The 16,518-nt window shown below is 26.7% G+C and overlaps 5 protein-coding genes across 12 annotated transcripts; 4 read left to right on the top strand and 1 right to left on the bottom strand.

Annotated features, from left to right (window-relative positions):
• Nucleotides 1-21: 21 nt before the first annotated feature.
• Nucleotides 22-5,570, top strand: LOC127069110 (tyrosine-protein kinase hopscotch). Its single transcript, XM_051005819.1, has 13 exons — nt 22-913; nt 998-1,296; nt 1,416-1,775; nt 1,911-2,114; nt 2,217-2,494; nt 2,576-2,903; nt 2,985-3,144; nt 3,227-3,348; nt 3,440-3,593; nt 3,676-4,003; nt 4,071-4,525; nt 4,635-4,972; nt 5,092-5,570. Exons 1-13 carry the CDS (start codon nt 812-814, stop codon nt 5,447-5,449), a joined length of 3,486 nt encoding a protein of 1,161 aa, XP_050861776.1. The 5' UTR covers nt 22-811; the 3' UTR covers nt 5,450-5,570.
• A 136-nt stretch (nt 5,571-5,706) lies between these two features.
• LOC127069111 (peptide-N(4)-(N-acetyl-beta-glucosaminyl)asparagine amidase) lies at nt 5,707-8,516 on the bottom strand. Of its 4 annotated transcripts, XM_051005823.1 has the most exons (8): nt 8,326-8,516; nt 7,961-8,237; nt 7,581-7,888; nt 7,265-7,492; nt 7,014-7,188; nt 6,536-6,955; nt 6,266-6,460; nt 5,707-6,163 (listed from the first exon to the last, which is right to left on the bottom strand). In XM_051005823.1, the coding sequence occupies exons 2-8, from the start codon at nt 8,180-8,182 to the stop codon at nt 5,879-5,881; spliced, it is 1,833 nt and encodes a 610-aa protein (XP_050861780.1). In that variant the 5' UTR covers nt 8,183-8,237; nt 8,326-8,516; the 3' UTR covers nt 5,707-5,878. The 4 variants fall into 4 exon arrangements, with proteins under 4 accessions (XP_050861780.1, XP_050861777.1, XP_050861778.1 ...); XM_051005820.1 differs by having other exon boundaries at nt 5,707-6,460; XM_051005821.1 differs by having other exon boundaries at nt 5,707-6,460; nt 7,961-8,228.
• A 62-nt stretch (nt 8,517-8,578) lies between these two features.
• Nucleotides 8,579-9,931, top strand: LOC127069117 (nuclear nucleic acid-binding protein C1D-like). 4 transcript variants are annotated; one of them, XM_051005829.1, is made up of 3 exons: nt 8,579-8,694; nt 8,815-9,062; nt 9,145-9,931. In XM_051005829.1, the coding sequence occupies exons 2-3, from the start codon at nt 8,849-8,851 to the stop codon at nt 9,333-9,335; spliced, it is 405 nt and encodes a 134-aa protein (XP_050861786.1). In that variant the 5' UTR covers nt 8,579-8,694; nt 8,815-8,848; the 3' UTR covers nt 9,336-9,931. The 4 variants fall into 4 exon arrangements, with proteins under 4 accessions (XP_050861786.1, XP_050861790.1, XP_050861787.1 ...); XM_051005833.1 differs by having other exon boundaries at nt 8,630-8,648; XM_051005830.1 differs by having other exon boundaries at nt 8,638-8,756.
• A 486-nt stretch (nt 9,932-10,417) lies between these two features.
• LOC127069114 (probable actin-related protein 2/3 complex subunit 2) lies at nt 10,418-12,769 on the top strand. The gene is made up of 7 exons (XM_051005826.1): nt 10,418-10,619; nt 11,055-11,148; nt 11,379-11,478; nt 11,612-11,813; nt 11,899-12,119; nt 12,201-12,402; nt 12,479-12,769. The coding sequence occupies exons 1-7, from the start codon at nt 10,546-10,548 to the stop codon at nt 12,504-12,506; spliced, it is 921 nt and encodes a 306-aa protein (XP_050861783.1). The 5' UTR covers nt 10,418-10,545; the 3' UTR covers nt 12,507-12,769.
• Nucleotides 12,770-12,908: 139 nt separating this feature from the next.
• Nucleotides 12,909-14,537, top strand: LOC127069116 (uncharacterized). 2 transcript variants are annotated; one of them, XM_051005828.1, is made up of 3 exons: nt 12,909-13,644; nt 13,722-14,097; nt 14,217-14,537. In XM_051005828.1, exons 2-3 carry the CDS (start codon nt 13,740-13,742, stop codon nt 14,393-14,395), a joined length of 537 nt encoding a protein of 178 aa, XP_050861785.1. In that variant the 5' UTR covers nt 12,909-13,644; nt 13,722-13,739; the 3' UTR covers nt 14,396-14,537. The 2 variants fall into 2 exon arrangements, with proteins under 2 accessions (XP_050861785.1, XP_050861784.1); XM_051005827.1 differs by having other exon boundaries at nt 12,909-14,097.
• Nucleotides 14,538-16,518: the final 1,981 nt, after the last annotated feature.

The raw sequence follows: 16,518 nt of genomic DNA, 5'->3' as shown, positions 1-16,518 counted from the left end.
AACTATCATATTTGATTATCACTACATTTACACTCGTGTAAGATATGTAGTCTATCTTTAAGGGCACATGTAATATATTTATTTACTAGTTTCACCGCTAGATGATGTTCAAAGAATTTCGAGCACTTGAAATTATATCTACGGGAATTTGTGTTTATAAGTAATATAAATCTTCGTTTCTAAAAGAGATAAAATTTAAATAAAATCAGTGGAATTGTTATAATTGTTATAACGATTCCAATAAATTTTAATTGTGCATTATCTTAATAAATATTTAAAGTATTTTAATTATGCTTACATTTATTTAATATAATATCGTTGATACAATTCTTGATAGACATGATAATAAAGAAGAAAACTTATCAATGTCAATTTCAGAGTCTGTTTCGATCAAAAGTTGTTCCAATATTTTTAATAAATTACGTTTTGAAATTTAAATTAATCATAGACATGAATATAAAAAATATACGTTGAATACACTGGTATATAATACGATATAAAAAAAAGTGCAGTCAAGTGCATAAAGTAAACAAAGTGCAAACAGTTGATTATAAACATTAGCTTTTAATTAAGTGTTTTATAAAGAATAATAATGCTCTTTGAAATTAACAATGCCTTTATTCATATCAAAAGTTATTTTCATTTACTTAATCTCGTTTAATGAAGTTTATAAAATAATTTTTAATATATTAACTTTTCTCATTATTGTGGTTTAATTTGTATAAAAAATAATTATAAATGAAAGTATATAAAAATGATTTGTTCCAAAATGATATAATTATAAAATAAAATTGTAAATATAATAAACATAATGGACATCAATAGGTTAGTAATTATCAGTGTGGTAACAGATGAGAAAGAACTGAATATTTCATATACAGTAGGATGGTCAATTGAAGATCTTTGTATAAAGGTATAATTCATTAAAAAATAATTTATATAACAATCTTATTAATGTAATATTAATTTTACACTATCTTTATGTATAAACTTTTAGATATGCAAAATATTTGGGATAGGTCCGGTAGCAAGGCATCTTTTTGCATTACGGAATCATGCTACCAAACTTTGGTATCCTGCAAATTACAAATTAGAAAATAAGGAGAAAAGTAAATTTGATTTTCGTTTAAGATTCAAACCAGCCAGTTTACAGACATTAAAACGTATAGACGAAAGAGCTTATGATTATTACTTTCAACAAGCTCGTTCCGATGTAATGGAAAATAAAGTACCAGATATTGTTTATGAAAGGCATAAACGTGAATTGATTGGATTAGGTGTTAGTGATATGTATAGGTATATATATATATATCTAAGCTTTAAGTGTGTGTGTGTGTGTGTGTGTACATTTTTATATAATAATGAACATATTAATTTATAAATAAATAAAGTATTATTAATATAACTTATTGCAGAGTAATGCTTGAAAAACGTATACCAAGAGAAATTGTAGAATCAGAGTACAAGAAATATATTCCAAAGGAATGTATTAAACGTCATGCTTTTTTTATAAAGAAACCTATACATAATGCGCTTGGACGTATTTCTGGACATGATGCTTCTTATGTAAAAGAACAGTACCTGAAACAATTTGAATGTATGGCACCAAATTATCCATATGAAGAATATAAAGCCTTAATGGATAAAGGTATTCCAAATCCTCCATCTAAAGTAGTACTTAGGGTAAATGTGGATGAAGTAAAATATTGTGAAACGGAATCTGGTGCTTGGAATCAACTTTGTGCAATAGAAGATCTTTGTTTTATTTCTATAAGGTAAAAATCATATATTTCATCAGTAAAAATAATTAATTATCGCTTTAATAGTACTACTTTTATATTGTATTATTAATCTATATGAAAATACATTACCCGTTATTATATGTGATGTAATATATTATTTTTTTATAGACAAGACAATACTGTAGAAGTATCGAGAAAAAATGGAATACCCTCATATTTAAAATTTCCAACCAGTAATCTTCTTATGTCATTTGTTTCTGCTTTGGATGGTTATTATCGTTTGGCTATTAAATGGACTTTTAATTTGTGTAGAGATGTTACTACACCAAGTTTAGAAAGGTTGCATAAACTGAAATGTCATGGACCAGTTGGGTAAGGTCATTATTATCAGAATTACCTTTACAAATCATATCTTTTCTTGAAATATATTATAATTTTGAAGAAAAGGAAAAAGTAGTAAAATTATTCTGGCAGAAGGGAATTTGCATATGGAAAACTTGAAGAAAAACGTGCCAATCGTCCTGGATCTTACATACTCCGTGAAAGTGAGACAGAGTACAATGTTTATTATTTCGACTCTTGTGGCAAAGATGGAAATCTAATGTCACAAAAGATAGAAGAACTTGCTGTTAACGAATTTGTTATACAAAATAATATAGAAAGATATAAATCATTAGGTCATCTTATTTGTTCATTTCAAGATCCTGAAAGTCAACCATATCTTTTAGAATGTTTACCACCTTCAGAATATGGTATGTTTAATAATATACTTTCTCTCTCATTTCTATGCTGATTATCATAAGAATTTAAGATTCTTGTTTGTTTTTTTGCAGACAAATCACCATTATTAATTTGTGCACCAGAAAATGTGGGAAATGAAGTTGCTGCCGATGAAGAAATCATTGCATCTCTTTTAGAAAGTGGACCTCGTTGTGTTCCTCGTGATCAATTGCAAATTTATAAAGTTTTCTCAAAAAGTAGTGAATCTTTAAATGTACAACAACCGGCCACGAGATTGCATAGGGCAATGTGGCGAGTTACGAAAGGCAAAAAGTTGGAAGTTGCTATAAAAATACTCAAAGAAGAAGAATGGTGTTCCACTAAAGAATTTTTAGAATTAGCTGGAAAATGGGGTCAATTGAGATCAGGTGCTTTAGTAAGGTAGCTATACAAATTTTTATTTCAAGTTATTTTTATATTTGATGAAATCAGTAATTATATATTCCTTTGTTTGATTCATAGATTGTATGGTTTAACTGTAACACCAGCAATTGGAATGTTATTAGAATTAGTAAGACTTGGACCATTAGATGCATATTTACGTAGCACTTCCCCACAAACTATAAAAACAGTTGATATGGTTGAAGCAGCTGCATGTTTAGCAAATGCACTATGGCATTTGGTACTTATATCTCATCTATTCTTTTAATTATAATCTTAGTTTGTTTTTTATTCTTTACTAAATTTTTGAGACACATTTGCAGGAGGAAAATGGTGTTATTCATGGAAACATTAGATGTAAAAAACTTCTTGTTCATGCACACACGGATAATAGTTTCATAGTTAAATTAGCTGATCCTGGTCTCTTTATTTACACAGATAAGGAGTAAGTTTTCTATATGAATTTATGTTGTTTTTCTAATATAGTTTTGTGGGCAATTTTGTAATATATTATAATTCTATTATATGATGCATAGTGTACATTGGTTGCCACCTGAATTTTATTCAAATCCGGAAATTGCAAAATGTAATTTCCAAACAGATATATGGGCTGTAAGCACTACAGTTTGGCAAATTTTTTCAAGGGGAGCAGAACCTCCCACATACCATGACCTGAATATTGTGAAAAAGGTTTATAATAAGAAATTAAAGCTTAAAATTAAGAGTAAAAATATGTCCTTTATTAATACTTAATCATTCAATAAATTTTCAGTATTATGAAAGTGGTAAACGTCTCCCTATACCAAGTAGCTGTCCAGCAGAAGTTTATAAATTAATGTTGGAATGTTGGGGTGAATCTAACGGTATAAGAAAACAGCCTCAAGCAATAATGCGTGATATCAATCAAATTCTCTATCAAGTATACAATTCAAGAAGAACGCACGCATATGCGACTGCATTTCCAAAATTATTTAGTGATTCTGATCATATACATGAAGATGATTCTGATACAATAGACGATAAATCCATAAATTCTGAATCACATGCAAGTAGTCTTATCACTGATAGAACTAGCTTACCTTGGGATGACATCGATGACAGTGAGTACAAAAGATCGTATTTTTTATCATATGTAAAATAAATCGCTCATCTATGTTTTTTTTCTAGACACAAAAGAATTAATTAACATTAATGAAAGCTACACCGGTAGCGCTGAAGAACTTTCAAATTATTTAAGTTGGTTAAAAAGTACAGCTAGAGATATAGAGAGTTGTAATGATCGAACAATGGCGGGTGTTATTAACTGTTCAGATCGCACAACACATGCTCTTCGTATTACTCATGACGGTAGTATTGGGGATGTTAGCATAGTTAATAATAATTGTAGTAGTGTAAGCGATGATGGCACTCGAATGCAAAATATTTTTGAGTTGAATGCAGATTGTTATATTATTCTGCAAGGCCGAATAGGTCAAGGATTTTATGGTGAAGTTTATAAAGGTATATTGGAAAGAGATGGTGGAAAAGATATAGAACCACAACAAGTGGCTGTAAAAAAGTTGAAAACTCGTGCTTTAGAAGCCGATTTACGTGATTTTGAAAGAGAAATATCCATTATGAAGGTAAATTAGATGGTATCAATTTTGTTTTATATTTTTCTTTTTGGTTTGTTTTTATTCACGTAATTGTATTTATTCTCTTTATTCTCATATTTTAATTTTTATTGTGCAGACTCTAAAACATCCAAATGTCGTAGAAATTTTGGGTGTCATATCAGAACCTGAAGTATGCTTAGTAATGGAATTTGTAAAACATGGATCACTTCAAAGTTACTTGGCTTTACATCGACAAACGCTTACTCATAAAAAATTACTTGGTTTTGCCTTAGATATTGCCACTGGTATGGATTATCTTGGACATAAAAGTATTGTTCACAGAGATCTTGCTGCAAGAAATATCTTAGTTGCGGATGAGAGTAAAGTGAAAATCAGTGACTTTGGGTTGGCTCAAGTAACTGGAAAAAATGATTATTACATACTTCAGACTAATAGAGATCTCCCAATAAAATGGTTAATATATATTGTATATGTATTATTTGTTTTTATTCTGTTTATAGTCTATTATTAAACATTCTTTTTCCTCTAATAATTTTTCTTGTAAATGGACAATTATTTTTATTATATTATAGGTATGCACCAGAAAGTTTAAGAGATGGAAAATTTTCACCACGTTCAGATGTTTGGTCGTTTGGTGTAACAATGTATGAAACATTTGGTTTAGGTAAAGATCCAAAGTTACCAGGTGTTGGTTCAGATGTTAGAGATAAAAGTGCAAATGAAATCAGTGATTCTGAGATAGGTATAGAAGAAGGAAGTGCTGAATTATTAGCAGCTCTTGAAAGAGGTAGTAGGCTTCCTTGTCCACCTACTTGTCCACAGCAAATTTATGTCAAACTTATGTATCCATGTTGGCACTTACATAGTCACAAGAGACCAGATTTTGCATCTCTCTGTAGAGATATTAGAGAGCTGCTTAACCATTATTAAAATATTGATAGAAATAGTTTTAAATAATCGTGTTCCTTAAGGAATAAATATCTAGTCGACGATTTTATTCGCGACGTGTTATGTATTAAAAATATATTAAATATTTTGTTTTAAAAATGTTTTTCAATTTTCTTATTACATCCTTCTCTGAACTCCTATACGTCATAACCGTACGTAAGTATTATTTATATCAATTTCTTTTGGCATTAAATACTAAAAAGGGAAACAAATCAATTTTAATTGTTTATAAGTCGAAATAAATTTCTATGTAATTTTATTTATGTATAATTAATTTATTAATAAGTTTAAAGGAATGTAGAGTTATCTCTATCAATAAAATCAAATTCTCGAATGCATGAAATAATACACAGGAACTTTTACCTATCATATGTAGTCGTATTATTAATATTTCTATTGATTTTAAAGAAACTAGTTTTTGTGATTATTAAGTTTAATAGTAATGGTCATAGATGGCTTTTCAGTATTATTCAAACTTTCTCTAAATAATTGAGCATGTTGCCAAGCGAGATCACCTTTTCCACCAGAAAGTTTTACTGTAATATTTAATTTTGTTGCTCCTTTTAGTTTTTCTGTAGCAAAATTATCACATGTACAAATAGGAATAACTACGGAAGTATTTTCTTTCTTTATAGAAGGAAAAAAGCCTTCCACTTCCCAAGAAATATTTGCACCGTGAAAAACTGTAGTTTTTGCCTGTAAATTAAATGTTTCTATACATAAATCTGGATTTCGAACTTCAAACGACCATTTTACGTATCCATATTCAGCATTCGCTGAACGAGATAAATATGCCACCTTCCAATCATTTTCTGTTTTATGAAAAATTCCACCTTCAACACAATTTACTCCCTCTTGCCAATCAGATTTCTGTTCCAAGATATAGCCATCAGAATATATAACTTTATACACATTTCTAACAATGAAATATTGAAGAATGAATGATTTGCCACCTTTAGAAATATCCCATATGTAATTTTTGTTTACATTGTGCTTGAAAAAAATTTAAAGAGTAAATAATTAAGTGAAAAATTATGGATGCAAATGTGATAAAATATTTCTTTATACCTGGTCAACTTCTCCTCGTGCCATTCTCCATGCATAAGAACCTGTTGTTCTTTCGCGATAATTATTATCGTCATAGTTGTTTGGTATGTTTGGAAAATTAAGCATTTCAACAAGCTCTCGGAGACGGCGTTTGATAACATATTGTTTACGTGCCATACTGTAACTTACAGAGTTTTGACGTTTCTCATTTAATGTTTGAAGTAGGTCTAATAAATTTTCTTCTGAACACTTTTTTCTCCTTGCCATTACATCAATCTGATTTCGCGTATAACGCCAAGTAACATCCTGGACTTCGTCTCGTGAATAAGCTAATATGTAGCTTAACTTTTTATGCCAGCCACGTTCATACATCAATGGCTGATCTATAATATTTTCACATGGATCCACATGAATCCATCTATTTTCAGTAACAGACCATACCTATGAAAGAATGAGAAATTAATGACAATTATAATAGTGATGTATAACTTGTACATACTTCTGTCCACAGATGATCTGTTACATCGTATACAAGTCTTGCATCATAATTTAATGAGCGACATAAAAGTGTAAATAAATTTGCCCATTCTCCACAACGTCCACATCTAGAAGTTAACAATACTTCTGGATCTGTATACCTTGGGAATTCTGTTATTGCATTGCAAGTGTTACATCTAAGAATAATAAATGTCATTTCATACATAATAGGATATATTTTTAAATATATGTATTAATCACTTGAATGAATACCTATGAACTTCTATACGTGAACACTTTGGATCTGAAGAAGGTCTTACACTTTCATATGAACATTCCATAGAACAGTTAGTACATAATGGACTATCAATCCATTGAAAGAAATCATATTTGAACCAGTGCAAAAGTTCCATTAAAAATAAATCTATTGAACTTACTAAATCTTCTTTTAAAGATGAATCTGACTTCATTTCTTTATTAAGTAGAGCACATTTCATGTCCCTATAGAAAAATTATACATATGTATACATATGAACATATTTATTTAATAATTATGAAAAGGGAAAAAAGTGAACATTGATATCTGTACTTTTGGAATTTTCTTAATCTTTCCATCGTCTTGATTTCCAATTGCACAACTGGTATTACTTTTTTTGCTTTCTCTTGTAAATCATGATCTTCATATCGCATAACATTATAAAACTGTTCAATAATTCTGTTAAAAAATTTGTTTTCTATTGATGATAATTCTACTGATGATCCTGTTGCTTTTGCAATTGTTTGCCTTTGATCTAAATTTGTAATATTTGATTCCAATTTAATTGAAGATAGTAACTTTTGTAAAGTTTCTAATTTTTTAAGCAATGCAGTCTTTGGAAGACAAAGACGATCACCATCCTATTTGTTTAATTTATAACTGTTTATTTAATTTATAACAAAATATATAAGTTAATTTAAAGTTATCTGTACCTCTATAAAACCTATCTCAAATAAACATTCCATGGCACCACTTGCTGGAAGTAATTTTTCTATGACATCAGGATCATTGAGATAAATTATACGATAAGTTTTTTCATCAGGAAAATGTAAAATCTTTTCACAGAGTTTTGACAGTATGCATCCAGCATTATTCCGAATAGAAATTTCATTTTCATTCAACATATCTACATAATAACGTAAACGTTCATCCATGATATGAATGAATTAATATACAACTTTATTAAATATTAAAACTTTCCTGAAAAAGCTAAATAAATGATATAAATTTCTTATAGAAATTTTTTGAACTTAAAATAAGTTTTTCATGAAAAAAAAAAAAAATTAAGTAAACATACCTTTTCACTTATCTCTCTCACTCAGACATTAAACGTTTACTTATAACAAATATTTAAAGAAAGAAAAATATTATACAAATACATAGCAAACATGACAATTCATTATATTATCTTTGTTAGGTTATTTGAGCATAGATTAAATATTATCATGGTGATCCTTTGATGTAAAATATGTTGGTTAGTTTTTACATTGTTCGTTATTACGACATTCTTATAAATATTTTATATAAAAGAATAGATATAACATTAAATATTTTTCTATCAAATGGAGTTGTAAAAAAATTAACAAATCTTTCTATTCATAAAAACAAAGTTTTATGTTTGTAAGTTTACTTATTCAATATGGCGCTATAAAGAGAGTGCATAACGGTGATTTATTTTATTACGATTACAAATTGCTATAAGAAATCGTATCTTAAATTCGGATAAACGTAAAGTAAATATTCTTTATATTTTTATTACATAATTTATGTGAATTATTATTTTTAGAATCCAACAATATTTTAAAATATTAAAAATAAATATGGATGCTGATTTTGAGGATTTGTCACATGATGTGGAACTCATTTCGAGGTTAAAACAACTTTACCAAGCAACCTTAAGATTCGAAGATAGAATTGATCTTGCTAATGATCCTGCTATATATGACAAACTTTCTAATAGTGACAAAATAAAATACAATTTGTTAATGTCATATAGTCTTAATAGCATGTTCTGGATGTATTTACGCACTGAAGGTAAATATTCATATACAGATTTTTAATAGAGTAATATGATTTGAAGTTTTACTTGTATTTTATATTTCTTTTTTGTATGTAGGTATTGATCCTACAAAACATCAAATAAAAAATGAAAATGATAGATTAAAAAAGTCAATGGAACGTGCTAAACAAATCAATGATAAAAATACACTTATGCCACGTGTAGATAAAAATGCAGCACAAAGATTTATAAGAAATAGTTTATGGGAACCGAAAGTAAATGAAAAAGATAATAATGAAAATAAATGAGAAAGATAAATAAATAAATATAAAGATAAGATTCTAAAACAGGTTGTTGTGGAAAAATCTATGGAATTATGATCAACGTGCTTGTTTCAGTAATAGAGTTTACAATTTATCTATATAAATATTATAAATTCTAAATTGTGCATTAATGTATTACTTTTTTGTGCATTAATTATTACTTCATACATTTTCTTATTTGATATTTGTAAATAATAATAAAATTAGTTACAACTTGTTTATATATAAGTATAACAGTGATTGTCAAGTTGATATCTTATATAGGATAGCTAAATGAGAGTACTTAAATATTTGTCTTGTGTATTGTATGATACAATTTTTCAGGAGAAAAAATAACGCTATTTCAAAAGGTATATGTAATAGAGTAGAAATAATTTTTTTTTTTGTAATCATTTTTTTATGAAATTTCAAGTTCGTTGGTACTTTTTTTTTTAAAAAGAACTATATATTTATCTTAAGACATTCTTGTAGAATAATTTGTAGAAAATAGAAATTCTACAACCTTAATAATTAAACTATTCCTGTCAATTCAATTTTGAAATATTTGTATTTGAAGATAATAAAAATTTCTTAAAAATTTACGTGGCACGCTGATTTACACATTTATTATATTCAAAGAATGATAATCTTGAAATTTCGTAAAAAAGAAATGACTAAAAAAATATTTCCACAAAATTAAGGTAAATATTTAGATGATCTCATTCAGTTAGTTCACCCTGTATATATTAATAGCTAACTATATAACTTTTATGACTTTTACAAAGAAAAGAGTTACTGTCTATCTAGAGGTAAAACTTAACGTAAAATTGATAAGGAAACACTAGCGCTAGATTTGCATTAAAGGAGGAAATTACATTTTAATTGCTTTATATCAGGACATTACATTGACATTATTTTTGAAAGTATACAATTACTAAATAAAAAAAAAATAAAGTTGATGATTCTATTAGTTTTAAAAATTTTATTAAAATTTCAAAATGGCGTTAAACATAAAATCCGATTTCCAATGTAGCAATAACCGTTTACCCACTGTATATCAGACATACCAATCTATTATATGTAATCTGTGGTCAAAGTGGAGATTAGAATTAGGCAGAGCCGTATATATGAATCAGTATACATGGTTAAATCAGTCAGTAGATAATTGTTAATTATTGTACTATAATATTGTAATTATTTAGAATTAAATACTATAATGATTTTGCTTGAGATACATAACAGGATACTAGAAGAAACATTAACGAATAAAATAAAAAATGCCTTATCAGGGTAAGTACAATGTTTTGTTCATTTAAGTTTAAGTATTTTATAGTACAATTGTAAGAGCTTTGTGAAAGATTATGAATTAGGGCGGTGTCCACGTTAATGTTTAACAAATTCATTTGATTATTATGAATAAATATATACATAATAAAATATTTATTAAATGTGTGATTAGACTAAATTTATTCATTTTGAAATGAAGGCAAAAGTAGTCTAACTTTTTATATTTACATTTATTGGTTTATTGAATATAAGTTCGTGTAAATGTGTGTGACTATTAATCAATAACATAAAGATATAAAAAAAGATTATAATTTTATACAAAATATAAAAAAAAACTATTTTTCTTCAATGATAAATTAGTTATGTCATTGTTGCATTTAGTATATAATATTAAATTTAGAATAAGTTATAACATGGTATATTATTCTTTTATTGCAGACATAAACCAGAATCAACGGATGTGGTTATAGCAGATTTTGATGGTGTTTTATTTCATATTTCAAATTTAAGTGGTGACAAGTCAAAAATTAGAGTAAGTTAATATAATAGATATGATTTATGTGATAGTATTATTTACATACTACACAGTATTATCTGTATAAACAGATACAGATAAAATATTTATATTTTAGAAATTATATCAATATTTTTGTTATATATTATATACATGTGTGTATTTGTCTAAACACACACATATATATGAATATACATATGTCTATAATAAATCCAACATTAATCAGTTTATGAAAAATTTTTTTACAGATTAGTATTTTACTTAAATTTTATAAACAACTGCAAGAACATGGAGCAGATGAATTACTAAAACGTGAATATGGTCCTCATCTTATTGCTCCAGAAAGCGGTAATATTTTTTTATATCTTACAATAGATACGAAAGAGGGAGAGAGAGAGAGGGAGATAGAAACTGAACATATCTATAACAATCAACGATTTCAATTGTATTTTATCTCTTTATGCTTTCTATATGTTTTTAGGTTATAATGTGTCAGTTTTGATAGATTTGGAAAATTTACCAGAAGATTGGGAAGCTTTAGTGAAGAAAGTTGGTCTATTAAAAAGGCATTGCTTTGCAAGTGTGTTTGAGAAATACTTTGATTTTCAGGAAGAATATTATGACTCTCCTGGTACACAAGTTCAAAAGAGAGCAGTTATTCAATACAGAGATCAGGAAACTATGTAAGCATATAAGTGTCATATGAATCATCATAAATAAAGCAAGATAAATATAATTTTTTCTCTGCAATATCTTCTTTAATTTAAGGTATGTGGAAGCTAAAAGTGATAGAGTAACTGTAGTATTCAGTACTATATTTAAAGATGAGGATGATATGGTTATTGGAAAATTATTTCTACAAGAATTGAAAGAAGGTAGACGTGCTAGTCATACAGCACCACAAGTTTTATTTAATCATCGAGAACCTCCATTAGAACTACAGGATTCTGAAGCGGCAGTAGGAGATTGCATTGGATATATTACATTTGGTAAAGATACTTTTTAAATGCAGCATGATTTAGAATCATTAAAATTTCTTATTTTACATTTTATAATTTATTCGTTTGCAGTATTATTTCCACGACATACAAACAGAGAAGCACGTAACAATACTATTGATTTAATACACATGTTCAGAAATTACTTACATTATCACATTAAGTGTAGTAAAGTTTATATTCATTCACGTATGCGTACTAAAACTACAGATTTTTTAAAAGTATTGAATCGCGCAAGATCTCAAACAAAAAGTACTGAAAAGAAAACAATTACGTGAGTATTTAATAGTATTTATATTATATAATATATTTTTATTTTTATAAAATATTTATATTTTACATTTTTACAGCGGTCGGACATTCATAAGGAAAGAATGAGTTCATATAAGAATTAACAGTACTGAAACAGTTTTAAATGCGAGATAAACGAAATGTTTCATTTATCTCATAATTTTGCTGACAATTCTTAATTTTTGGTATACAGTATATGGTTTATTAACAAAGGTTTGATTACTGTCTTATGAAATTAGTAAACCGAAAGTTTTCCATGTGTAAGATCAAATGTAATTTTTTTAAAACAATGGAAGATATTTTAAGCATATGTTTACAATCCTGAAAATATATTGGTAAATTATTTCAAACTTTTTATTAAATTATACACATTAATTATAATTTTTTTAATAAATTTTTATAAATATTTTTATTAAGTTGAAAAATCTATAAAAAGTATACAATATATTTTGATCTTTGATAAAATATTGCGCAGAATATCATTAGTCATGAAATTAATCAAAGAAATTTAGAATGATTTGTTCAAAGCAGTTTATACGATTTTCAAATATATCGTCTCATCTATTAAAAGTTCATTTATAGAATATGCTCAAAGCACATAAATCTGAGCTTTGAATAAACAATTTAAACTTGACTTATCCAACAATTCGATTGTACTTTACAAAAAATAATGAAGAAAATCGAATGGGATAAGATTACTCTACTTAATAAATATTGTTGAATGAGCCCATGCCATTATTTTTTTAATTAGAATATTGTTTTTAATTAATAATTATTTTTATTGTCTAGTTTTAGTTATTATTATATAAAAGATTATTATATAATAATAAAAAAGTGTTATAGATATATTAATTCTAAATATAATCTTAAATGAATTTTTATGAAACCTTCATATGTTTCTATTAAAATATTTCTGTACCTAGATTTTTTTCTCTAGTATTGATTTCTAAAAAAGTGTAGTATCAAAAGAAAAACACACAGGGTGTAAAATAGGGAGTGCCAAACGAAGGTATTCATTAATAACCACGCCCATTCATCTAATACTAATATAAGGTAACATTGTATTGCTCTTAATGCTTCAGTCATAAGCATTCTTTCAGAGTGAATACTTATAGCATGTGTACAAAAGTATCCTATGGAATACAATAATAATTATTTATAAATGACAAGCATTCTCATAACACATTTTGATAATATTCTATTAAAGATTTTAGTTTCATCAAAGGTATGTAAAATAATTGAAATATGTAGTTTTAAATATTAAATGATTATTTAAATATTAAACGATTTGCTTATTTTAAGTATAAACTTATATAATTTATGAAAATGGAGATGAACCTGACCACTGTCGCATCAGTTTTATTATCATCGTCTAGTATTTCACCATGTTCTCCAAATGAAATTGCTATAAGTCCAGGTGACTGTGTCGAAAGTGGTGTTGAAGAATGGCTTGAAGATGAAACTTTAGCAGGATTTCGCGTTTGGCAATTGGCAGGAATAATTTTATCTATTTTACTTAGTATAATAATTGGATTATGCTGTTGTATTCGATTCAGAGTACCAAGAACGAAACAAGAGATAGAAGCAGATTATATTCGAAAGAAAATAACAAGAAATTTTAGAAAGGAGCTATCAAAAATAAATAATTCAGATATGGATGAGATGAATTTACAAAAAGGTAAACAAGATTTATATTTTATACAAGATTTCATAAAAAATAAAAAAGAAATGAACATACGAATTATGACTTATTTCTTTCTTGATCAAGTTTAATGTACATCATTTTTATGTCATTAGCATTAGACAGAATACGTAATGACTTTGATGTACAAACATATGGATTGCAGAAAGAGCATGAAAAAATTGCAAATAACAGACGTCAACAAGATGCACAAAAACGAATTGATACTATATTTACTGGTATGCGTGACTGTCTCAGTAAATGGAAGCGCACTGATAGTGATAACATAATTTAGAATTTCTAAAATAAGTGGTATTATAATGTATATTGTGCGACACCTTTTTTGATTATTTATTTACTTTGCTGGAGAAGAATAAGTTTATTTTTATGAAAAAATATCAGTTGTAATATAAAATAAATACTCAAAAAATGCAATATATTATTTGAGAGTGAACAAGCCAACTCCAATAAAAATAAGTTGACTAAATATAAGCTTTATTTTATAGATATAGTACAGAAATTATATTACCTCGCATGCAACAGTAATTTATAGTCACGGATTATGTAGTTCAGAGCACTCAATGATACTATGATGTATATTATCTACAATAGTATGTGTATATATTTAACATTATTACATTATTAATCGATTCCTTTTATTACAAAAGTAAATATATTTAAATTTTTAAAAGTAAAGTCAATTTGTATGTGCTATATGCATAGCCATAAATAAATTTTATCTAAAAGGCGAAGTGATCACAGTAAGTATTATAAGTCATATATATATATTTCCATTATGATTGTTAATACATTTACTTTGTCCAATTCTGCAAGTAAAGATCAAATATATTTATAATCTCTATTTCATTATCTCATAACTAATTGAATATTTTACGTGCATTGAGAGAAAGATTTGAAAAAAGATTAGAATTTTATACAGGATAATTTTACAGGGATATTTAAAAATTCACAAGCATATATTATGCATTACAATTAAAAGAAAAGTTTTAGATTTTTAGTAATCGCGGGAATACATAGAACATTTGTTCTAATAAATGTAGAAATTAGCAATTAGTAATTATTTGGTATACTCATTTTGAACTTTGAATTTTCATTAGGACTTCTGTCTTAGTTTTGATGTATAAAATATGCCAGTAAATTTGTTAACATTCCTTTAGAATTACTCTATATAATTTTATTAAGAATATCCAGACTATCATAATTATTATCAGCTGTATTTTTATAAAGCTTCCTTGTGAAAAAATACATAAAAATAAATGCTAATATTTCATTTAAATAAAAAATACAAGAAAATACAAACTCATAAATTATTTATTAATTACAAGTTATAAAACAAACAGTTTAAAAAACGAATTGGATAGAAGTCTCTTTCGTATCTGCATTTATACTAACTGCAATAATATTGTAGAAGAATTAGATGAAAAGGAAATTAACACATTAACTGATATTGTACTCTATTAAATAGGTATTAATACTTTCAAATTATATCAAAGTAATAAGCAGATCACGATTTTACATTTTTTTTTCTTTTACATGCGTTGATATATTTCTTCGAAATAAAGAATCATGATTTATTAAATTTTTCATCATTTTTCGCAGGGTTATGAGCATAATATAAATAAGGCAAAAGAATTATAATCATATACACAGGAATGACTATCGTAAAATTTGAACTATTTTTAACTAGCTAAATTTAATAACAGATTCAGTTTTAGTTCTTAAATCAGTAGAACATACGCCAGGAATGACCATGTTTTGCGAAGACAATATTACAATGGTTGCTCACGTGTGTTAATTAAGTGAGCACACATTTTCTCTTTGTATACATTACAATTAAATTATTACAATAAAAAATGGAACTGTTAAATTATTCATTAAAAATTTTATAAATAACTATTTACAAAAATATATACTTAAACAAAATTTATAAAATAAATCACATGACTTATTATATTTATCACAAATCGAGCATTCCTGGTATATCAGAATCGGCGTAAAGCATGTCAAAGATATATCGATGTAATTCTTAAATTTGTACACTATCATATACTGTTTATTTTCTTTTTTTTTTTATTTTTGCTAATATGATATCTTATTTTGATATCATCTCTTAGATATATTTGTTTAGAAATATAACTATCGTAATATTCTTATTAAAAAATCGATTGCGAACAATGGGTGGAAAATAAGATGATCCTTTAATTACAACACGAATTCGTGAAAGAAAAAAGAAATTTTGCCAAGATTTTACTTACGGTATCGTTCGTACTTTTGATTAATACAACGAAAAGGGAGAGAAAGATTTTCATGAAAATCATTGCAACAGATCTTTTCCTTTCTCTCTCCATACGTTATGATTTTTTTGTTTATGAACAACAAAGTAATTGCGCGTTGTAC

This window comes from Vespula vulgaris, chromosome 14, assembly GCF_905475345.1.
Source record: "Vespula vulgaris chromosome 14, iyVesVulg1.1, whole genome shotgun sequence".
Taxonomy (NCBI): Eukaryota; Metazoa; Arthropoda; class Insecta; order Hymenoptera; family Vespidae; genus Vespula; species Vespula vulgaris.
The sequence above is the reverse complement of the archived record's forward strand: the minus strand, read 5'-3'. Positions and strand labels throughout refer to the sequence as shown.